The following is a 24,240-nucleotide window of genomic DNA, read 5'->3' on the forward strand; positions in this document are numbered from 1 at the left end:
AGGAGGGTTAAGCCAAAGGGAAAGGAAAAGAAGATGTTTGTTTAGACGCATGATGGAAAAACGAAACCCCCCTCCCCCCCATCCTCTGAGACCTTGCTGACTACAGCCATGACAAACAGTGGGAAGGGGAGAAGGGGTGTGAAACAAGGAGAGCCGATGTTGTCAAAGCAACTTTTGGAATTATTAGCCGACCGCATTTCTCCAAAGCAAATGTATGACAACCCTGACAATAAGAACCAGATGCCAAATTCGGTCGAAACATCGAAACTTTTACACGAACTCTAAATTTGTTTTTTTTTATTCCCGGTCCATCCAACCCCGAGAATGAAAAGAAGTTGACTAAACAAAACAGAGACAGACAGTGATGAGTGAACCGCAACACGTGCTCATCAAAAACGATCGGAGAGTTTGAGGCTTACTCGCGACCGGATCCGCCACTTTAGAGGGAGCATCCGTATAGGTCGATTTTTTTTTTTTCTGCATGTTGATGCAAACCAGACCCAATTCCACGCGGCGAGCTCGGAGGGCCTCTTTCTGGAATCAGGTAATCGCCGAGAGGATAGAAAAAACAAACCCTGTGGAAAGAAGAGAAGACAAGGAATGGCGAGATGCAACGAGAAGTAGAAGGCAGCGAGGGGCTCTCGGTTGGCTGTGATTTGATCTAAAAACGTTTCCGTGAACCGGCATGTATCGCAAAACGTGACTCGCTCAACAAACACTGGCAATTCTGACTTGCGTGTCTGCACACTGACAAAAATGTCCATCAAACACATACTTTGGACCACATGCCCCCCCCCCACCCACCCAGAAGACCCCCAAGACAGGAATTGACGGTTCCTATGTTATTTAAATAAACCAAATGCTGACAATTTGGGATTATGGATTTAATATGGATCGACAGTCATGTACCCCCCCGAAACGTAAAATTTGGTGGCGAGAATAGCTTTTGAACTCTGAATTTGTTTCCATTTCCATGTAAAATATGCACACAATACATTGATGACATGGAATATTTTTCTCGAAAAATGTCATTTTACACAGTAAATCATAAAAACGGACAACCGGAGCAGAATATTTACATCTTATAATTATCCTTAGGCGGCCCGGTAGTCCAGTGGTTAGCACGTCGGCTTCACAGTGCAGAGGTACCGGGTTCGATTCCAGCTCTGGTGGAATCGAACTCCTGTGTGGAGTTTGCATGTTCTCCCCGGGCCTGCGTGGGTTTTCTCCGGTGCCCTGCGATTGGCTGGCAACCGATTCAGGGTGTCCCCCGCCTACTGTCCGGAGACAGCTGGGATAGGCTCCAGCACCACCCGCGACCCTTGTGAGGATCATGCGGTTCGGAAGATGAATGAATGAATGAATGAATAATTATCCTTTGGACATATATTTTTTTAGGTTTCTTTTGTCCATAACTCCAGACAATATTCTTTTTCTTTTCATTACTGGAAATAAAAAACATTGTCTGACTTCAACTTCCATCCATCCGTCCATTTCTTGATCCGATTTATCTTCACGAGGATCGAGGGGCGCGCTGGAGCCGATCCCGGCCGGGGACACCCTGAACCCGGTTGCTAGCCAATCGCAAGTCACACAGAGACGAACAACCATCCGCGCTCACACTCACAATATAGAGTGTGCAATCAGCCAGCCTGCCATGCGTGTTTTTGGAATGTGGGAGGAAACCAGAGTACCCGCAGAAAACCCACTCAGGCACGGGGATAACAGGCAATCTCCACACAGGAAGGCCGGAGCTGGAATCGAACAAGACTCCGCTCTCAATATCACGCAAACACGTTGCGGCACGCGCAGACACCAGAGCTACCGAGACAATTCTACCGATCGCGACGTCCATATTTTGATGTCATGAGACTAAGACGACACCCAACAATTGATCAACAGTATCTCGTTCAAGAGAAGCATGTTGCCTTGCTGGTATTCTATCAATGGCGGTTTTCAGCATGAGCAGTCCACGAAGGACAGAAATGCCTTCCACTCTCATATTTGTTTTGAAAGTCATCAACAGGTTGAAAGCAGGCAACCGACACCTGCCAACATTCCAAAAACATCCGCTTCGACATTGGAAAACATGACACGTACAAAAGATTTCCGTTTATGGTCCTAAAGCCGTCCCGGAGCAGCCGTATTGCTTTTTATCGCTCCCAAGAAAATGGTAGCATATCATTTTTATGAAATAAATGATGTCAAATAAAAGAATATGTGCGCTTGTCCACTGTAGTTCCAGGTCTGAACAGTGAAAGATCTCATTGAAAAAAAACAACAACAAAAAGACGGGGTGTGTTATATAACGTGATGTCACGAACTGACAGATCCAATCAGCGAGCGGGCCGGGTCAGGTTGATTACTCGCTGCGCTAGTTCATCATTCAAGCGGACTGTTATTATTATTATTGTCATTATTATATTTAATAGGCTCTCTCGTTGCGATGAAAGCCGCGCTTCCATTCCAAAGTCCTGCTTCCCCGGGGGATACGCCCCCGCTGGCGCGCATCCCGCGTTTCCCGTCTCGTGCAATGGCATGTGGGATAATCAACTACTTTGGTAGGGCGGGGACGCTGCACGACGCGTGCGCGCACGTGCGAGGCAACCATGTGCGCGCCATGCACTCGCACTTACTACACGCGTCGTGGCCTTGAGGCCTACCAGAAAGTCTTGGCCGGCCACCATTGAAAAGGGGAAGGAACATGCACGAGTCAACTTCCTAGAAGCACATGTTTAAGGAAAGGAAAAAAGTGAGTCTTTTTAAACAATGACATATTGTAAGATCAAGATGTAATGCTGTCACAAGGCACGTTTGTGCTACATTTGACCTTGGTGTGTCTCCATGGCATCACCGGAGAAGACATTTATAGACTGCATGATGAGAGACAATGTTTCCATGGAATATAATGGTAGCCCTTCACGATTTTGGACTCCTGAAAGCTGACTCAGTGTGTACTTGCGTGTGTGTGTGTGTGTGTGTGTGTTTATTCGGTAACGTGTGCAGCCAAACCAGGAGGCCAAAGCACGATGCCGGGATCAGATCCGTTTTAAGGGGATCAAAAGGGCGCTTCCAAACTGCTTTGGCAGCCGTTGCTGACTTGATTGGTTGGCAAACGCGTTCTGTGAGCCGTTTCCATGGCCTCTGCCTCCGTCAGGTACACCAATGCGCTCCGAGGTCCTCAAATGCGTAGTCCAGTATTTTATTCGTTCTGGCTATCACGATACGTCATTGGCATAGGCTAGGTTTGGTTTAAGGACAATTAAAAAAAAAAAAGAACAAAAGACCAACGGTCCACAACCTTTTCGGACTGGTTTAGACAATTCCATGCGTTATGGGGACCGTCAACCATTCATCGACTTTTCAAAAAGAAGTTTGGTTACCTTGACCTGACAAGCATCTCTCCACACCCACTCAGCTGTCTGTGTTTCTTCTTCAGAAAGCAGGATCAGAACCTTTAACCCGGCGGTCCCTAAGTCAGGTCACAAACAGACTTGAGTTACTGCAAGCAAGCAATTCCCCCGCACCCGGTTTATTGCCACCTCACTCTTTGTTGTTTTGGAATGCAGACTGCGCCCTTGATGTTGCCACTTAGCACTGATTGCTTACCCGAGGGGGCTGAAAATGGGCTAACTGGTGCAGTGTGTCACGATGAGACGGAATGTTGATGAACCCAGAACTTCAAAGTTGAAAAGAAACAATGTATTGCCGTAACATTGACAAATGGGTCGACTGCGACAAACATTAAAAGTGCACGTTGCCAATAAATCCTTCGTGGTCTGCTTTAAATAGACATACGGTATTTATGTATTGCCACAGTTAGTTCTCAAATGTCGTCATAAAAGTATTCTGGCATTGTTCCATTAACTTCAACAAGTACAGCAAACTTTTTTTGTGTTTGTGAGTCGATTGTTTTGCCACAGCTCGGAGGCGGGACCTCATCTCCAAGCTGCCAATTGACACTTAGTCAACCAGCGTAGCGGATCCATGCAGGGAAGCCATGAAGCAGACGCATCTCCCAAAAACAAAAAGAAGACATTTCGTGTACAAGTGACAATGACGGTTATCAAAATGTGCATACAAAAAGTACAAGAAAAGTTGTAAAATGCCGTGGGTAATGCATACCTGTCAAGTCATACGGTTTAGCCATAGTTCATACGGATTTTGTGGTGAATTTTACGTATACGGCCGTATCGCACAAATCATACGGATTCTGAAAATGTCTACCCCGACAGGTAGTTCCGTTTGCTTTTGCCCAGACCGGTTCTCGTCTACTCGAATGCTTTCATTTCCGGAATACAACTCTGAACACGGCGGCCCGGTAGTCCAGTGGTTAGCACGTCGGCTTCACAGTGCAGAGGTACCGGGTTCGATTCCAGCTCCGGCCTCCCTGTGTGGAGTTTGCATGTTCTCCCCGGGCCTGCGTGGCTTTTCTCCGGGTGCTCCGGTTTCCTCCCACATTCCAAAAACATGCGTGGCAGGCTGATTGAAGACTCGAAATTGTCCCTTGGTGTGAGTGTGGTTGTTCGTTTCTGTGTGCCCTGCGATTGGCTGGCAACCGATTCAGGGTGTCCCCCGCCTACTGCCCGAAGACAGCTGGGATAGGCTCCAGCACCCCCTGCGACCCTTGTGAGCATAAAGCGGCTCGGAAGATGAATGAATGAACTCTGAACACAGTAATGCCACAAAGTAGAATGATGATTAGACATTAACCAGACATTGTATTATGGAGATCGACAAAAAATATCATAGAAAATTTTGTGGGTTTTTTTTCCTGTGCCATTATTTTGACATACAAAAATGCTTTGGTATGTTATAAGGATTTTTTGCTCTTTATAAGGATTTTTTGGGTAGTTTATACAGGTTGGCGCTCCGAAAAGTTGACAGCTATGGGAATGAAAGTCTTTTCAGAATAGCGTATTTAAAACCAACTCCGGTCCTGCGGGATCTCTAACCTGCATGATTTTGATGTTTCCCTCCTCCAACACGCCTGATTGGTTCGTGACCAGGCTCCTGTGGAGTTTGCTGCTGAGTGTTTGAGTCAGGTATGTTGGGGGGTATGGAGGTGAGGGGGGGGGAACATCGCTAATATGCAGGAGAAGGCCCCACCAGGACAGGAGTTGGTGACCCCTGACTTAGAAGGATTTGATCACTGCCTTTTTTTCCCCCCCATCAAACTTTTTCATGTTTTTGTTTCTCGGCTCGGGAACTGCGTCGCCAAAGGCAACACCATCGGCTCCTTGTGTTTGGCAAAGGCTGCTACATACATTACCATAATGGGTTAAAACCTCAGCTGTCACATTTTATGAATTTCGCAGCAGGGCATGCATACGAAGGCCAGAATAGATGTGCTTGTAAGCGAGCTGCTCTGAACGTGACTGTTCCTGCGCATACAAACACTCCCGGGGTGAAGCACAAGGGAAGGAGAAGGAAAACAATGACTTGTGTCAGGGAGCCTCTGCTGCAGATGGAAAGCAGAAATGGTGCGGACCCACCGCACGAAGCAGGGAGGGAAAGTGTAAGGGGAAAAAAAAAAGAAAGAAATACAGAAGACGAGAGAAGGGCGGGAGGGTTTTGGCGACAACTCCTTTTCGAGAGAAAGCCAGTGTGTCTGTTTCCCTCTGACTGACCCCTCCCCTCCATCAGGGAGGTATAGAAGGTGCGCAGCAGCATCCCGAGCTGCAGTCAAGTGTGCTGCACAAGTTCAGAGAAGTCGCCCGGTCTCTTTGCAAGCGAGAAACCCCCGTACCTGTTCCTGCTAACCCCACGTGACTTTTGAGCCTCAGCCGAACCTTGAGACTCCAGCGCCGGTCCTTTCGTCGCAAGATTCCACATCCGCGGGTGCCGCAGTCATGACAAGGATGCAGCAGCGCTCGTCCGGCTTTCTTGTCCTCTTCCTGGTGGTCCTCATCGCTGGGATAGTTTTGTCCGGTCCCTCCACGCCACGCAGGAGCAGAGGTAGGACACGCCTACGTTATCACGTGCGTCCGCTTTATCGGCGGTTATGATGAACCAGCAACCTGCTTTGAGTCTATGTCCCACCTCTCCCCCAAAGTCAGCCGGGTTTGGCGCTTTTCCGCTTACCTGCGGCGCCTGAACAGCATAAGCGGCAGAAACTGAATGGATGGGTCATCATCTCTTGGTGGTCTGGAGTTCAAGATTCCACCTGCTGTTTCCTAATGAGAGAGAAATTTGAAAGGTTATCACTCTTGACCAAAGGGTCCATCGTAAATGTTTGATCATTTCTGCCGTGTAAACATCCCCCAACCAGGGCTGTGCCTCGTTGTACCTGAATAATGTAGGAATCCATTTTGTTCGGTCCTGGAAGTGCTTCTGATTTGGTCCTGCCAAATGCTAAAGAGCATCATCCCGACAGAAGTCTCTTTCTCTCACCTGCCAGACTAACGGCAAGATTTTTTTTTTAATGAGTCACATTTTACTGACACAACCAATGCACAGCTGGTCCGTCATGAGTTTTACTTGGAGGCGTCCTCGGGTTAGGCAGTTGAAAGGTTAATCTTGCGAGACAAGCTCACAAGATGAAGTTCCTGCGAGTGTCACAGCAGGAGGTGTCGACTTTCTGTTGTGGCAATTAAAAAAACAATTGCACGAGTTCCACTCTGATGAAAGCGCCCGCAAATGCCCCAGCTGTGCCGTCTCGGATCGTGTCGAAGTATAAGGACCACACACTGAACGTCGACGGTAATTCCAGCGGCACAGATGGGAGATTAGCAATACAGTTTTTTAGAGTCGACACATATTGCGTACATTTTGCCTCCCTTTTGGGAGTTTGAACAAAACTTGAGCTAAGGCTCCTCGCCGGGATTTCATTTCCTCTCTCTTTCCAGAACACAGTCTCAGTAGATTAGATAATTGAGTCGCTGATTGGCAGCTTTGGTCAACAGAATATTTTCCTGTCTCGCATTGCACAAACCAACTCCAGCCCTGGTTTTTGCTGCTGCGTACTGAGCAGCCCACAGTTCCTGTCGTATTTGTGCGTGCTCAAGACTTTGATGCTTGTGAAAATGATGTGAGGTGAGCAGCCAGCAGCCCGGCTCGACTCACGCTCAACGCTTGCTGGCAGAAGTTGGCTTGCAGACAAGTCACGGTGTGCAGCCTCGCGCTTGTTTTACGATTTCTTCTCTGTGGGGAAGAGGGCAGTTTTTTTTTTTAATCCAGTGTATGTATTTCTTGGCTCAAGCACCTGATTTGAGAGTCAAGCACATTATTTAATGACGTGCTTGTTTTTTTTTTTGTTTTAAAGAAATGATGATTTGAAGATATGAAGGGCTTCTTCTAAACTCAGTCCAAAAATATGCACCGTGAACTGTTACAGAGTTCTTGAAGTGAGACAGCCTTTGACATCTGTTGAAAGTCTATTTTTAGCCACGTCTTCATGTGTAGTACTGCAAAGATAATCAAAACATGACCACGTCAAGAAAAACACGCGACAGTGCACAAACACGTGTTTCTTTTTCAATTGTGGGCTTTGAGTACATTTCAAATGTAACTGCCAACTTGTTTTAAAAAAAAAAATATTTTAGGTAATGCATGCCTTTACGGCCCGGTAGTCCAGTGGTTAGCACATCGGCTTCACAGTGCAGAGGTACCGGGTTCGATTCCAGCTCCGGCCTCCCTGTGTGGAGTTTGCATGTTCTCCCCGGGCCTGCGTGGGTTTTCTCCGGGTGCTCCGGTTTCCTCCCACATTCCAAAAATATGCATGGCAGGCTGATTGAACACTCTAAATTGTCCCTAGGTGTGAGTGTGAGCGTGGATGGTTGTTCGTCTCTGTGTGCCCTGCGATTGGCTGGCAACCGATTCAGGGTGTCCCCCGCCTACTGCCCGGAGACAGTTGGGATGGGATCCAGCACCCCCGCGACCCTAGTGAGGATCAAGCGGTTAGGAAGATGAATGAATGAATGAATGCATGCATGCCTTTATATCTCCCAGAAGTGTTGGCGCACCCCGTCTCCTATTTATCACTCCTGAAAACCATTCAACTTGGCATTACACCCACCCACCTGATGGTGCACCATAATTTAGGAATCCCTGATTTAGGATAACTTTCCCCAACTTATTTAAGGCACACACTCACTTCTGAGCTCAGACAATGTTGGCGCACCCCCACTTTCCCAACGCCAGGCGGTTTTTGCCCTCACAAACTTGTTTTGCATATGGGTAGACCAAATTGATTGATTTTTTTCCATTTTGAAGCCAATTACAGTGACTGCAGGATTTGCTTTTACTTTGTGAAAAAATTACAGTTGGGATTCCAATTTTGCGTGTGTTCAATTACGGGATCAATGTGTTCAAAATAGGGTATTTTAATCAGTTTCACTCTGTTTTTTTTTTTTTTTAATGATCTCTCTGCATCAGCAATTTTTACTGTATCGTCGAATCTTGCTTCCAAATTCAAAGCAACTAACTAAAAGCAAATCACAAAAACTGAACATAAAACTGTATCCTGGAACGCAATGTATGACATCAACCCGTACGCTGTCACAAATCACCCTGTTCGCTATCACAACAAAGACATTATTTACGACCGACCCACATTTAGATGATAAATGCCTTGGAGGGAGCATTGAGGCAGCGAAACAAAACCGCAGATCGAGCGCGGATAAATGATGGCAATGGTTTGGGAAGACAGGAAAGAGAGGAAGGGTTACCGGATGAACGTGGAATCCCGAGGTGTCAAGATGATGGAAAGATGGCCACTTCCATATTTAGCATGGAAGAAGGATGGGATGAAGCAGCGCCGCAAGCGGGAATAGAAAGCTGCGGTGGCTCCGTTAAAAATATCCCCAAAGCCATTTGTAGTGTGAAAACAGCACAGAGGCCGCCAAGGAAAATTTGCCGAGTGCGATCCCTGGCATGACTATCTCCCGCCGGTGCAGGAATTTTTCCAAAATAGACTCCTACTGATTTATAGCCGATATTCCCTCAGCCCCGTTTGAACTAATACAGGTCACTGGAGCTGTCATTGCCTTGTCGCTATGCAAATTATTTTCAACTGTCTGTGCCGCGGCTGGCACGGGGCACGGCGAGTTTTTCACACTCCATTGCCCTAAATGGAGTAGGTCGTAAAAACATCTGTTTCGCCTCTTCTATCTACCCCCCAACTTCTAGCACTCTGGCTTGAGATCACCTCTTGTGTGTTTGGCAAAAACTGTGTTTGGGGAGGTGAAAGGAGGAGGGGGGGGGGGGGGTGGGATTAATCAACTTCACTCAGAGTAATTGATTTAAACGATCAAGCATGTGAGGGGATATCGTTTTTTTGGGCAGTATAATACAAGGGTATAAAGTTTATAGACCCTCCTTTAGTTTGGGAGATGAGATGAGAGCAGATGTGTTGTGTGACCCACTAAAACGTCCACACCGACTCCAACAAATACTTTTTGTTTGAGAACACAACAATCAATGCAGCTCTCCCTGCATCAAATTTATGGCTCTCAAAATCCGTGGGGGAAGAAGAATGTATACTGCAAGTAGTTAAAGTGAGACAAAGTCACTGATGCTAATTGGTGGTTTGGTAATACACAAGTTATTGTATTAGTTTGATTCTAAATGCTTAGCGCTGAAAAAATAAGTGAATAAATCAACAAGAGCAACAAAAAAAAAACCAATAACAACAACAACAACCCCCAAAACGCTTAAAGGAAGAAACAGTAGAAGCAGGGAGCGAGTGTGAAGAGCTAGCATAGCATGCCAGAGCTTTACTTTTGCAAATACAAGAGTGAAATGCCTTCCTTCCTTTCTGATTACCATTGTCCATCAAAAGGCTAACAAAGCCCAGGACAAAAACCTCTAGATATAAAGCCAATCTCAATCCTTTGATGCGTTTTTTTTTTTAAATCACCGAGGTCTGGTAAAAACTCCACCAATTGTTAACCTTTATGTGCGTGTCATGGTAACACGAAAATTTGTGGTCAAAGCTGATGTGAGTGTGTGTTTTCTTCACCAATATTATGCAACTCCCTTTCCCGGAGGATCATGCATCACCAGGCGATAACGTCCTCTTTGGAGCCAAGCTCCAGTCTCCAGTTTGAGGGTGTTGCTGCTTTTCAAGCCAACTGAATGACCTCTTCTGCTTACTCACCAAAACATAAGACGAAGAGGATAATTCTTAAATGTTTATCAGGTTGTGAGACTTGATTTATTGGGTAATGCCACATGCAGATTGGTGACTTCATTTCATTTTGAAAGGTTTGCACGTGCAGTTTAGTGAGAATTAACTAGTTTCAGATTTGAAGCAAGAGTGCCGGAGTCATAATATTGAACGGAATGTTTTCATCTTAATTAGCATCATAAAACGCAAACCATGTTTGTTTTTGTTAGAATGAGTGTGCAAAGTGATCATCTGTGACGTTCTGGAGATAATCATTGTGTCATTTCAAATGGCCAGATCATGGAAAGTGGGTCAGCTGTCGCTCATAAGCATGTAAGGGAGATGTCATTGGTCCTGAATGAAGATATTAGCGTTACGGGACAAATACAAAGGGCAAAATAGACAACTTTTTTTTCTTGGCGTACTAAGAGGTAATGCTCGAAATTCTGAAGCTTATCTTCTCAGTGTTTGCCACATAAAATTGCAACTTTTTTTCTTGCATCGTTATGATTTGAGATGACATCGCAAAATTTTGGACTATTTTGCAACCTCATTCTTAAATTACCGCTTTTCAATCACAGTATTATGATTTTATACTCACATTGTACTTGTTTCCGCTTGCGAGTTGAGGTTTTTTTTTGGTAGAATATTTAGGATTTTTTTTTTGGGGGGGGGTGCTACACCCCTTTGTATTATTTATTTCTTTATTTTGTTTTCAGTATGAACAGATGTTTCCTTGGTCAATCTAGAATGTAATAGCTGCAAATGTTCTGCAAAGGCAAATTTGGATAAACTGACCCCGATTAGGATTTGTTGAAATTCTGGCACGGAGTACTGTTTAGTCTGAAAGACTGGCCACTAATATTGTGTGGAAAAGAGAAATGATATCCCAAAGCAATTTGGGTGTCAGCCAGTAGTGGGGTGGGTGGGTGGGGGAGGGGGGGTTCTGAGAGCCTCAACAGTCCATTGCAAAAAAGTAACAATGTGAGAATTGTAGCTGAGTGATGGATCGCTGATCAGGGCCGTGGTTTAGTCAGATGATCTAGATCTAATCACCGTACTTGAGAAATATTGATAAGACTAAACAGTTTTTAAGCGACTCGTAGGCCAAATGGTCAACGTGAGTCCGAGCCGGTCTTGGCTTGTATTTGATTTGAAAAACACATTGCCAAAAGTTTCCTGATGTTTCCTACTCACTCGGCCAATCTCACTTGTGCTTTTGTGGGGACCCTTGGTGGGAGAAGTGAAAAGAAATGCTTTTGATTGAGGTTTTCATCGGGAACACATAGCTGGAAAAGCTAAGAGGGGTATTTTTCAAATCCAGGGCTTCCCCCTTTGCAAGTGTCTGCGTTGGGGTCTGGCAGCCGCGAGCGGTAGTCGGCATGCAAAGTTCCACTATTTCATTTGGTGCTGAGATTGAAGCCAAGGACATGTGCTTCGGAAAGTTTGCTGTTTCTAGGCTTGACTACAAAGGACGGAGGTTGAAGCCCTTATGGGCTCATCTGTCACCCCGATCCTCTTTCTAAAACCATAAAAATCCACTAATTGCTCTGTTGTCAATGTTAATTTGAAGAAGACGAGGGAAAAGCCAACCAACAATCCCACAAAAGCGCACTTAATTTGATCAACTCGACGGTCATTCTTTTGTCACATCTGTTAATTTATAGCCCAATGATGCCCAGTATTCTGATTAACGTTCTGTGTGTTTATGCGCCAATCGTCAGTCATCCATCACCGTTATGACCCCGATTCACTCATCCGAGCATCATTGCTCCCAATCATTAATGTGTGCGATAAATGCGCTAATTTCTGACCTCATGATCCAGTGTGAACACAGAAAAATACGACAGACTTATTTGAGTGTATTTGATTCTCAATGATAGTTTTGGCTCTGTTTTTCGCCCGGCTCATCAAGTTTCTTTACACACAATTAGAAGTTGGATGAAGCTGGACTTGATAAAATTTGGAAGGTGCAGAGCGGAACCTAAACATTTGCTGTCGGTATGGGGCGATTATGATTTATGATTACAGTATAATTTTTTTTTCAGAATGCGACTGTCATCACATAAAACTCAACTGGTCAAGGTCTAACCAGGTGGAACTCAGCTACGATGAGGTTCATGTTATATGCGGGTGTGGGGTAATCAAACTTCATAGACAAAGGCAAAAACTCCCTCCCCTCCTGATATTTAGTTTCATGCATCTATGACATGTGGTTCAAATTTAAAACTCTGGAATGAGTTCATTTTTGAAGGCCCTCCTGGATATGGCCCAAAATGACAGAACGGCTGCTTTGAACCAAAATGGTAGACACCCCTCGTCTTTTGAGGCAATGCTTTTGATGCTTTTTTTGTGGGTCTACTCATATTAGACATGCCTACCAAATTTCAAGTTGCCAAGTGAAGCTGACAAATAAAATTAAATTTAAAAAATGAAAATATCAGGGTGAACATGGTTTCAGATTTGAGGGGAAATGTTCGAAAATATCGAAGAGTAACGACAAACAAAACATTTTTCAACAATAATGATCACATCCTGTCCTGTCCCCGCAGTCCGACGTCAGAACATGAAGGTCCGCATCAACGCTACCGGTGACACCATTGTGATGAAGTTTGTACGTCCCAACACGGACACCAAGCTGGAAGGCTACATCCTGGGCTACGGCAGCAGTATGTTCTCCAAACAGTTCATTCCCCTTCCGGAGAATGGGAAGCCGTACGAGACGGAGTTTGGTGAGGGTTGCCAAAGACTCGCACTAATATACTAATTTCATAATAAGGTCTTTGAAGCATTTAGATCATACCTCGAAATGTTGTGTCTTCAGACGCCGAGCCTAAGTACCTTATCGCGGTCCAGCCCATCCCGACCAATGATGTGAAAAAGCACTGCACAGGTCTGACTTTTGAACACGAAAGCTGATCTAAGTGGCAAGCAGATACCGTAAGTAGTTACTGTAAGTGTTCATCCGCAGGGAAAGTCGAATTGGAGAAGCCACTGCATCTGGTTATCGGGTCAGTGACCCCCACCTCGGTTTTGCTCTCTTGGGGGACCCTACTGAAGACGCCCTACGAAGGAAATATCATGAATGACTGTCTCGAGGATGGGTATGTTTACATAGTATCGACAGAAAACGCCAGGAAAATTGCTGACCAAATGTTTGCAAATACATGATCTACAGCTAAAGTATCTCCTTTGCTCCGTTCTGTCTTTGGTCCAGACACTACACAGTGCGTTACCGGGAGAGAAACAGGAAGTGGAACTACCAAACCTGCCCGACGAGTGACACGGTCATTGACCATCTCAAGCCCAACGCCGTTTACGAATTCGGTGTTCAACCTAGCTCAAAGGACAAGACCGGATCGTGGAGCAAGCCCGTCATCCACAATATTAGCTCAGGGGGTGTTCAAGGTAAATGTGATCACAACTGACCAACTATATTATCCATAACAGTCATTAAAACTCAACATTCTCAGCGTCCTTTTGGTATAATGAACAATGATCCATCCCATAACTGAATGACATCCATTTTTTCTACGAGAATGTCGCTACTTATTTATAAAATGTTGTGTCCCCAGAGAAAGTCATCAGGAAAATCTTCAAACGTCCCATCAGCCCCGTGGTATGTACTACCTTAGTTAAAAAAAAAAAAAAGTGATCAAAGAATAAACTAAAAGTTCTAACTACAAGCCACACGGGGGTTTGATTGTATCCATCCATCAATAGACGCTTTGCTCTTTGGATAAGCTGAAAGAGTCGTCGAAGCGAATGAGAACTAACAGCTTGTCTCATAATAAACATATTCAGGGACTGGGGCGTGCGCTCGGAAGAATTAATAAACCCCTGGAGAGCATGTGGTAATTTTTTTTTTTGTATGTGTATGCTATTCTCAGGGTTGTTTGCCTCATTAATTTCCCTTGCAGCTGCCGAATGGAAACGGCATGAGTACAGCCAGGGCACGACAAGCCAAGTCTGTCTGTATTGTGCTAGCCTCTCCGTTTAGTCCAAGAAAGAGCCACCCAATGCCAGCAGGCAATATTAAAAGCAACCGAATGCTGCGGTACTTGTCAATTTTGTTTTTGTGATTGTTGCAACTGTATTGACCGAATCTTCTTTTGTTTTTGACCCACTAGAAACCGCTGGCGCGAGGTCCGCAGTTCCCTTTTGCTCCTCGTCACGGTAAGTTAATTAGGGACCCGACGAGTCGATTCAAACGTTGATTTTTGGCAGATTCCAGTTACCGAAAGCTGTTGTTGTACATGTATTAGCCAAGTTTCAGTAAATACTGGACAAGGAATGTTAATCACTCAAACCAGTGCACTGTCTTGACACAATTGGTATAATATATTCCCGAAACATTTTAAGCTATTTGCGAGGCAATGCAATAGGATTCACTCCAATCGCAATGTGATACCATACGATGAACTCCAATTGCAATCCAGTCTAATTCATTCCACTCACTGATTACCATAACTTGATCCCAAACAGTATGTTGTGATGCATTTACAGACCTTGTCATTACATTCTCTCCACCATGAGGTTTACATTCCCAAAATGTGCAGTTTGGCGGAGATTTGCCAGAGCCTTGATGACACTTGGCCACAGACGACATGAATGTGATTTGAAATGAAACAGAGAATGAAAAAAAATGTAGATCATAGTTTTGGCATGCCTGTGATTGTTGCTTTTCTAAGAAACACTGTAAGACGGTGTTCTCAATGATGCATGAAAGAAAATGCACACGCTACGCATCACAATTGCATCTCACACTGCGGCAGATCCAGTTTTTCAATTTAGACCATCGGATCTGGGAAGGATGACGACGCATATTTGTTATTTTTCTCAATTCCTAACAAATATTTTACAAAGGATTACTATACACAGCCTCTGCTCAACCCGGACCACCTCACACCAAGTTTATTTCCATAAGACCTGAATTGTGTTTTACAGTGCCTGAAGAGAAAAAGAAAACATCTTATTGTCTCTAAGATCGAAGGAACATTGGCCTGTCCCCATTTGGCTTGTTACTGTATCAATAAATAAAGAAGAAAGCATTATTGTGAACTGGTACTTGCACTGAAGAACTTTTAACTTTCCAGTTTCTTTTGCAGGACTGCGATAAATTTTGGGCTGACTATGAACCTAACCACTCTTCCTTTCCTCTTTGTCAGTTCTTCACAATAAGACACAGGGCAGACAACCCATCTCCCACCACATAATCCCAAAGACAACTCTCGGTAATTCTTTTTCTGAGCATGAACTCAGAAATGTAGCAGTGGTCACAAAAAAAACAAACTACAACACAACTTTGCCTCTTTTATGTCACTTAAGGATGGATGGATGCGGCATTTGATCTGCTTTCTACTTTCATATGACTTCATGTGTACTATATTTGTCAGCTCCCACCACAACGACTCAACAGGAACCTCTGTCTACCTCTGGATCCACAGCACCTGCGACTACCAAACAGCCAATTGGTAAATGGTGATTCAAGTTTGTTAAGCCAGACAGCAAACAAAATGACAACAATGGACTGTCTTAAATTGGAGTCTCTGCATTACTGTCATCTTGGAATTTTAATTTATCGGCCTTGCCTGTTTTTGGACTTTCTCTCTGATTCCCTTTCAAGGGCAGTCAAATCAATGTCCATAAGGCAAGTAGCCAATCAAAACATTCTATCTTAGTGTCTTAGTGAGACAGCTTTTGGATTCATACCACATAAAAACCCTGCGAGGGAAATTTGATCGTTCTGATACTTAATCTTGTGTCAGGTAAAAAAAATTATGATGTGTAATTTACACCAGGTCAAGGACCACAATCTTACTTTTCAGGTCCTTGCCCGAACCGCTGCCATTTTCTGTAGCCAGTTCAATCATTGCTTTTGTCTATCATTTGAATCAAAGGGATTTTATTAGAAATATTTTCTCTCTCTCTGACACGCCACCCAGGTGGAGAACTCTCCAAATCTGTCATTCCGCCTTTCCACAAGGTCCCCTCAGTTTCCAATCTCCAACTTCCACTTGATATTTCAGATCCAGCAGTTTCTGTACCAGTCCACAAGCAAAACGGTGCACAACCCCCAAATCGTGCCCCAAACCCATTTAATCTCCAACAACCACCGACACAATCCAAACCCAGGCCAGAACAACCCCAAACAGGTTCTCAACAAAAAACACATTCTCATCAATTACGATTCCAGCCCGTGCCCCAACATGAACCATATCCAGATCTGGAGTTGCACACCATAACACATAACCCTTTTCCGACACATTATCATCAAACATCTCAACCTACACCCCAAGCACAACCCCAATCAGAAACCAGATCAACACCCAAGATGCAGACTAAATCAATAAGTCAGACAAAGCCACAACACCTATCAAAGCCTCAGACCGCAAGTCAGTCTGAACCACAACACCTACCAAAGCCTCAGACAAAGCCACAACACTTATCAAAGCCTCAGACCCCACGTCAGCCTGAATCACAACAACCACCAAAGCCTCAGACCCCAAGTCAGACAAAACCACAACACCTACCAAAGCCTCAGACCCCAAGTCAGACAAAGCCACACCTATCAAAGCCTGAGATCCTAGGTCAGTCTGAACCACAACATCTACCAAAGCCTCAGACCCCAAGTCAGACAAAACCACAACACCTACCAAAGCCTCAGACCCCAAGTCAGACAAAACCACAACACCTACCAAAGCCTCAGACCCCAAGTCAGACAAAGCCACACCTATCAAAGCCTGAGACCCCTAGTCAGTCTGAATCACAACACCTACCAAAGCCTCAGCCCCCAAGTCAGACAAAGCCACAACACCTACCAAAGCCTCAGACCCCAAGTCAGACAAAGCCGCAACACCTACCAAAGCCTCAGACCCCAAGTCAGATAAAGCCACAACCCCTACCAAAGCCTCAGATCCCAAGTCAGACAAGGTCACAACACCTATCAAAGCCTCAGACCCCAAGTCAGCCTGAACCACAAAACCTATCAAAGCCCCAGACCCCAAGCCAGCCTGAAGCACACCCATCAAAGTCTGAGACACCAAGTCAGTTTGAACCACAACCCCTATCAAAACCTCAGACCACAAGTCAGCCTGAACCACACCACTTACCAAAGCCTCAGACTCCAAGTCAGACAAAGCCACAACACCAATCAAAGCCTCAGACCCCAAGTCAGACAAAGCCACAACCCCTACCAAAGCCTCAGATCCCAAGTCAGACAAAGCCGCAACCCCTACCAAAGCCTCAGATCCCAAGTCAGACAAAGCCGCGACCCCTATCAAAGCCTCAGACCACAAGTCAGCCTGAACCACAAAACCTATCAAAGCCCCAGACCCCAAGCCAGCCTGAACCACACCTATCAAAGTCTGAGACACCAAGTCAGTTTGAACCACAACCCCTATCAAAACCTCAGACCACAAGTCAGCCTGAACCACACCACTTACCAAAGCCTCAGACTCCAAGTCAGACAAAGCCACAACACCAATCAAAGCCTCAGACCCCAAGTCAGACAAAGCCACAACCCCTACCAAAGCCTCAGATCCCAAGTCAGACAAAGCCACAACACCTACCAAAGCCTCAGACCCCAAGTCAGACAAAGCTGCAACCCTTACCAAAACCTCAAATCCCAAGTCAGACAAAGCCACAACACCTACCAGAGCCTCAGACCCCAAGTCAGACAAAGCCGCAACCCCTACCAAAGCCTCAGATCCCAAGTCAGACAAAGCCGCGACCCCTATCAAAGCCTCAGACCACAAGTCAGCCTGAACCACAACACCTACCAAAGCCTCAGACCCCAAGTCAGACAAAGCTGCAACCCTTACCAAAACCTCAAATCCCAAGTCAGACAAAGCCGCAACCCCTACCAAAGCCTCAGATCCCAAGTCAGACAATGCCGCAAAACCTACCAAAGCCTGAGACCCCAAGTGAGCCTGAAGCACACCTATCAAAGCCTCAGATCCCAAGTCAGACAAAGCAGCGACCCCTATCAAAGCCTCAGACCACAAGTCAGCCTGAACCACAACACCTACCAAAGCCTCAGACTCCAGGTCAGACAAAGCCACAACACCTATCAAAGCCCCAGACCACAAGTCAGCCTGAACCACAACATCATCCAATAACACAAATAACAATAAAGTCTGCATTTGAGGTACATCCCAAGACATCTCAAACAACAAAGCAACATCAACCTCAGAGACAACAAACTCAAACAATGCCTTGCGTCCTACCTAAACAACCACCCCATTCTTTAACTGAGCCACAAATAAAAACACAATCTGAATTAATCGTCCATTTTGACACAACAGTCCAACCTTTCACTCAACAAGAAAACTCTTCAGAGCCTTGGCCAAGCACAATAAAACAGTTTAAAGTTCAGTCAACTTCCCAACTGAGGACGACTTCTTTAACCCCCATGACACAACCTTTATTGAAGAGAACGGCCCGGCCAAAAACACACTCGCAACCAAAAACTCAGCCAGCCAAGCCTCAAAACCAATCTGTCACCAGACATAGCAAGCAACCAAAACCTTCAGCTAGGACCCAGCCACATCCTTTGTCAGACACTCTACCCCATAGGAAACCCGTTTCCCAATTCCAACCAACTACAAAAAATCTGCCGCAATCCAAATCCCAAACCGAGGCAATCCCTGCACCAAAGTCTCAAGCAGAACCGCAGCCTGGAATTGAGATACAGCCTTGGGGCACGAGTCACTCTGGTCCCATTGAGGTCCCTCCATTGCAGGCAGTTCCCACTGGTAAACACCTACTTTACACACCTCTTACGTTCAGACAGATCATGTTCAATGTCAAAATTTACAACCAATGCCCTTTAGAATATACATGAGTTTTCTCCCATGCAGCTCCTAGTCCACCGGAGAAGGGAAAGCCTCTGCCAATCCCAGCCCCGGCTGCAGACAAGCCTCATAGTTACAATCTTGGTAAACACCATGACAAGTTGGCCGCATTACCGTCACCGCTTTTCGTCAAAACTGTATGACACCCAGTTGCAACTCAAATATATATCACTGCTTCCCCATCTCCATCTCCATCCTCACACCCACGTCATCGTCCCTGTCACCATGTGTGCTGTCAATCACGGCCCGGCAGTCCCTCCTAACCCCCACCCATTCACAAACAACGCAGTGTGCCATTCATGTCTCGCTGTCATTTCATTCCTTGGTCTCTCGTCGACATTCCTTTCACCAATGTGCGCTGTCATTTGTTCCATTTAGGTAGCGCGAGTCAAGCACGCGAGTGGATGATCACTAAGCTTCCCGAATGCTTCTCTTCTGATCTAGGTACCACGAACCGGAGCGCCGAGGCCCCTCGCTCCTCCACTATCTCCTCAGCAGGAAGAAACAGCACATTTTCACGTATCCGGCCTCCTCCTCATTTCCCTCGCAATGGTGTCAGATCATTCTCCACCTCCTCCCACAGCTCCAGGACCTCTGGGGGTAATGGAGAACTCTCTCCCTCAACTTTAAATCTCCCTTTCTCATCCTCTGATCAAACATCCTATCTTTATCTGCAGCGCCGCATTTACAGATGACAGCAGATGAGCAGCGAATATGTCACGTATACGTTGAACAGCTTGTTGTTTCTAGTTTGCTTGCACCATCTTGTGGTCTTGAGTCCTCCTCGGCAAAGTCCCAAAACTCTGCGCTCGACCACATGCGCGCCCTTGTGTGATGTACTTCACACCTCTGCCATGAGCTGCGTTTGTGGCTTGGGCCTCGGTGTCGTTAATATGATTTGCAGTCCCTCTTCGCTGAGCCTTGTGGGATGTCTGGCTACAGCGCTGCCAAGGACAGGCAACGTTTTACACCGAGCATGCCAAACCAAGCACTATGCGAGCAGTTTCGCCGGTCTCCCCCCCCTTGTACCATCCTTTCCTAAACATACCCACAGACACCTCAAAAGACTTTAAGAATGGAGAATGAGGATGTGCAAAATATAAGATGAATGTCACAAAATCATGCCAGCTCCAATTTCAAATACAGCTCATCTCTTTAAAAGAAATAGGTCAAAGGCACACATCTTCAGGTGTCTTCTCTTGACTGGACACTGCCAAGACCGCTGACACCGAACACTTCATAATCGACCTTCTTCTCCCTCCAACAGCGCATCATAGGAGCAATGCTATCCCTAAACCTGCAGCATGGCCCAAAGAGAAACCTGGTAAAGACCGACAAGAAAAATCTCCTTTCCGCGTTCCACACGCACTAACCCCACTATGCACCGTTACAGTATGTCCCAATGTGTGCACATCATAATAATCAAACATCATCACCCTGCTTCACCCTGCTTGTCAGACCTTTTGTGGCTCTTTTATTTGTTGATCAATGCCTCGTCATAGAATGAGTTCACCGAGAGTCACGCGCGACAGCACTTAAGTTTTCGATGCCTATATTTTTCCGACATACGAGTTAATTCAGGAATGTAGCGTTTGCGGTCCTGCTGTTTGCTGCGGCCAAGGACAACAGTTACGTAACTGCTGCCGTACAAAACAGCCATGATCCAAGACATATGTTCGGTTGACCACGCGTGCGATATACATCGCTGCACTTTCACCCAATTTGGAGTGACGTCATTTTTTTGCTAACCTAACCACATGCGGCATGATGGATGACCACACGGGCATAACGTTTGCCATGAGACGTCTGTCATACGGTGGTTAACCTCGGGCTCATCGGGGAGAATCATAGACGGCCGTCCTGTCGATTCCGCCGGGGAGTTGAAGCCCGAGGTCATTGATTGCGGGGGGTGGGGGGGGGGGGGGGGGGACAATCCCAAAAATCAATGTCGTGAAGCTGCTTTAGATCATCGACAATTGCATCACGTTACAAGAAATAGGCATTGACTGATCTCCGCGATAAGGGAATGAAATATGACCAAAGAAGTGCATTGTGAATTGCGTCGTAGCTGAGCTGCTTTCCAATTAAGGAAAAAAAAAAAAGTCTTCCAGGCGAGAGACTCCCCCAGGCCGCGTCGTCTCCTCTAAAATGATTTAGTGCGATGGGCTTTAACGCGTGCCAAAAATAAATCAGCGTTTGTCGCAAAGCTGTTTCCATGGCAGGCCTCCTCGCGTTTGCTCACTTTCTGCTTACATTCCCGGCAAAATTCTCTCATGGGATCGATCGACGCAGTTATGGCTGAAAACTCGTTGGCGAGGACGATCGAAGCTTATTCTGTGGAAACCCAGCATCGGTTCAAAAGTCTTTTTTTTTTCTTTTTAATTTTTATTGAAATGAGTCACTCGTTAAAAAGAAAAGCAGGACTTGCGTCGTTCGTTTTCTCAGATCATTAAAAGAATTTTCGGGGCCGATCGATGTTTTGATTCGTCGTCGACTGGGGCAACGTTTGCAATCCGCCTGGCTTGTACGCGTACGTGCTCTGATCGAGGATGGGCAATTGATTACATTAACACTTATATAATCGATTAATTGTGACCTCCCCACCCCCTCCAAAAAAAGATAATTAAGAAAAGGTAAATTCACTCTCTGAATGTTCTGAACTCCTGTTTTAATGCCAGTGTCGTGGTCGCTGCAACAATAACAACAACAAAATCATCCATCTTATGTCATGTTCTTCAAATTGCAATCTCGCACCTCTGCTGGTTGCAAGCTCACTCGATGATCTTTCCACTGTACAAGGGCGGTTGATCAACACTCGATTAATCGATTATCATGCCCATCCCTAGCTTTTATCGTCGCTTTTTTGTGTATGAAATCATCTTTGTTGACAGCTGTCTACTTTGATTTCCCGTCCGCCTCTAAAAGCGATCTTGTTAATCCACCATCGTTTTATTCCCAGTTTTGAATTTCTGCTCCTGCAGCGCAGACCACCTTTGGCTCTGTATGAGTTTGCCATTGTTAATTCGGTGACGTCGTCAATGTTTCCAATTAATCTGTGCAGTTCTACGCCAATCTGTTCCCGTCAACAAGAGACCCAACTTGGTGGGGATGCCGAATGAGCACGGTGAGGGCTGAAACTTGCATGAGCTGCTTCGCAAGTTACTTCTTTGACTTGACTGCCTTCTGACATTCTATTTTAGTTTTTTAAAAATGTGTTCATCGTGCATGGGACACCATCATGCTTTGGGGTTTTTTTATACCCCTTAAATTTTGTGGGTGAAAATGTTGATTTTTAAATTGTTCGGCGTAGCGAGAGGATTGATTTGAGTCCTCCCGATGCAATTGGATTTCACGCCAAATTTCCTCTCGTTGAATGCTCAAATTTGGATTCATTTCACCCCACATTCTCCTCAATCGTCACACTGCAATGCTTTATTCTCATATTCTTGCCTTCTTAAAAAAAAAGACCACAACACAAAAGGTAATCTCAGGGAGCAAACTAATCTAAGAAAGGACACAGAGCTGCTCCGCATGGACGACCAAAGCAGATGGAACACAACTGTGTGTGATTCACATGATTAACCGCCCCCGCCCTTTCCTCCTTTTCCTCTCTTGCCTCAGATAAACCCATGGACCTCAAACAAGGCGACAAGGAGTCCATCTTGAAGCCTTTCCCGCTGGTCACGTCCAAGCCAAAGCAAGAACGCAGGCAGCAGACGACTACCACTACCCCGTCACTAAACAGTGGGAAACTACATCTTTTTTTTTTTTTTTTGGTGTAATGATGTATGGTATATGGGCGGCCCGGTAGTCCAGTGGTTAGCACGTCGGCTTCACAGTGCAGAGGTACCGGGTTCGATTCCAGCTCCGGCCTCCCTGTGTGGAGTTTGTGTGTTCTCTCCGGGCCTGCGTGGGTTTTCTCCGGGTGCTCCGGTTTCCTCCCACATTCCAAAAACATGCGTGGCAGGCTGATTGAACACTCTAAATTGTCCCTAGGTGTGAGTGTGAGTGTGAATGGTTGTTCGTTTCTGTGTGCCCTGCGATTGGCTGGCAACCAATTCAGGGTGTCCCCCGCCTACTGCCCGAAGACAGCTGGGATAGGCTCCAGCACCCCCTGCGACCCTTGTGAGGATCAAGCGGTTCGGAAAATGGATGGATGGATGGATGGATGAATGGATGGATGGATGAATGAATGGATGGATGGATGGATGGATGGATGGATGGATGGATGGATGGATGGATGGTATGCACAACACATTATGTAAACCTGGGAAACCAGGGAAGGTTTGGCAACCTGCAAATTCAGAAAAGTTTCAGAAACAAGTAAGATATCAGTGTTATCTGAAACATTGCGCATTATTCAGTTCCTATTAACAACAACATAAAAAAAAAAAGCGTGCATTTGCGATTTTGGTAAAACAACACAATTTAGTTTATTTTGGCTCCCAAGAATGACGAGTACTATCAATTCCCCTCTGGGGAGCAATAAAAAATCTTATCTTGTTTTCTTTTAATAGTCAAATATATCTTTTTTCTAACCCTTTCTGGGACAGCGGTTACTACAGTGGACCGCTTATCATGTCATCAGGTTTACAGGGTGCATGAAAGGGTTCATATACAATTGATCATAGCTGTATCTTGCTGGAAAAGCTTCAAAATGAATCTAGAATATTCTTGGATTTGAAAGTAAACGTTGAATGTATTCTGGAGTCCATTAGCTTGTACAAGTGTCGACATTCATGAGAGATGAGAGGTTGTCTTCCGTGAAGGAAATAAGAGAAGATGTGTGATTTCAAGTTGTTGTGCCAGAACTTTGAAAAATGCTGACAGGCATGCTGCCAAGACTGTCGGCACACCAAAATAACATGCCCGCTTTTTTTTAACAGGCAGCCGTTTTGAGGTCAATGAAAATTCCTCCATATTCAGGCCCCTTCCAGCATCCGATGTGGACATTATGGGCAAGAAGCGCTATGTGGGTAAGACTACCCGTTTGGGCCCTTCTAATCGTACTTCATTTCCCCTTACCATGAGATGCATTTGCTAAGATTAAAACAAAACAATATTGAACTCCGTTGCGGACCGAAATGACAAACCAAACCGATGCAAAGCAATCATCAAGCAACTGCCACATGCCAACCAATGACCAATACAAACCGACCATCATCCGATACGGATAAGCCAACAATCCAAACCAAATTTCAAGAGGCAATGAATATTTACCAAAATTGACCAATGAAAATTTACCAATATCAACCAAAAAGACCAATAAATAAAACC

General features: G+C 45.4%; 1 protein-coding gene and 2 long non-coding RNA genes across 27 annotated transcripts in view; 1 reads left to right on the plus strand and 2 right to left on the minus strand.

Annotated features, from left to right (window-relative positions):
• On the minus strand, positions 1-7,568 carry LOC127612176 (uncharacterized). Its single transcript, XR_007965641.1, has 5 exons — positions 6,290-7,568; positions 6,085-6,176; positions 5,750-5,935; positions 3,384-4,015; positions 1-575 (listed from the first exon to the last, which is right to left on the minus strand). It is a non-coding gene; the product is annotated as an uncharacterized LOC127612176 (long non-coding RNA).
• Positions 5,816-24,240, plus strand: part of LOC127612173 (target of Nesh-SH3) — a 22,239-nt gene continuing 3,814 nt past the window's right edge. The window contains exons 1-18 of one of the 6 annotated variants that reach the window (XM_052083125.1): positions 5,816-5,958; positions 12,661-12,840; positions 12,933-13,001; positions 13,080-13,212; positions 13,326-13,516; positions 13,684-13,727; positions 14,239-14,284; positions 15,277-15,342; positions 15,505-15,582; positions 16,054-17,300; positions 17,592-17,633; positions 17,760-18,864; positions 18,970-19,047; positions 19,408-19,563; positions 20,231-20,287; positions 22,025-22,087; positions 22,585-22,707; positions 23,850-23,939. In XM_052083125.1, the coding sequence (XP_051939085.1) occupies positions 5,853-5,958; positions 12,661-12,840; positions 12,933-13,001; positions 13,080-13,212; positions 13,326-13,516; positions 13,684-13,727; positions 14,239-14,284; positions 15,277-15,342; positions 15,505-15,582; positions 16,054-17,300; positions 17,592-17,633; positions 17,760-18,864; positions 18,970-19,047; positions 19,408-19,563; positions 20,231-20,287; positions 22,025-22,087; positions 22,585-22,707; positions 23,850-23,939 (3,874 nt within the window). In that variant the 5' untranslated portion in view covers positions 5,816-5,852. Of the gene's footprint in view, positions 5,959-12,660; positions 12,841-12,932; positions 13,002-13,079; positions 13,213-13,325; positions 13,517-13,683; positions 13,728-14,238; positions 14,285-15,276; positions 15,343-15,504; positions 15,583-16,053; positions 17,634-17,759; positions 18,865-18,969; positions 19,048-19,407; positions 19,564-20,230; positions 20,288-22,024; positions 22,088-22,584; positions 22,708-23,849; positions 23,940-24,240 lie in introns of all 6 variants that reach the window. The other 5 variants (XM_052083124.1, XM_052083123.1, XM_052083126.1 and 2 more) reach the window with 5 other exon arrangements.
• Positions 15,443-18,217, minus strand: LOC127612174 (uncharacterized). 20 transcript variants are annotated; one of them, XR_007965622.1, is made up of 7 exons: positions 18,177-18,217; positions 18,051-18,134; positions 17,760-17,918; positions 17,518-17,708; positions 17,152-17,394; positions 16,761-16,860; positions 15,443-16,637 (listed from the first exon to the last, which is right to left on the minus strand). It is a non-coding gene; the product is annotated as an uncharacterized LOC127612174 (long non-coding RNA). The 20 variants fall into 20 exon arrangements; XR_007965623.1 differs by having other exon boundaries at positions 17,760-18,011; positions 18,051-18,092; positions 18,135-18,193; XR_007965632.1 differs by having other exon boundaries at positions 17,518-17,633; positions 17,676-17,708; positions 18,051-18,184.

This window comes from Hippocampus zosterae, chromosome 12 (assembly GCF_025434085.1).
Source record: "Hippocampus zosterae strain Florida chromosome 12, ASM2543408v3, whole genome shotgun sequence".
NCBI classification, from domain to species: domain Eukaryota; kingdom Metazoa; phylum Chordata; class Actinopteri; order Syngnathiformes; family Syngnathidae; genus Hippocampus; species Hippocampus zosterae.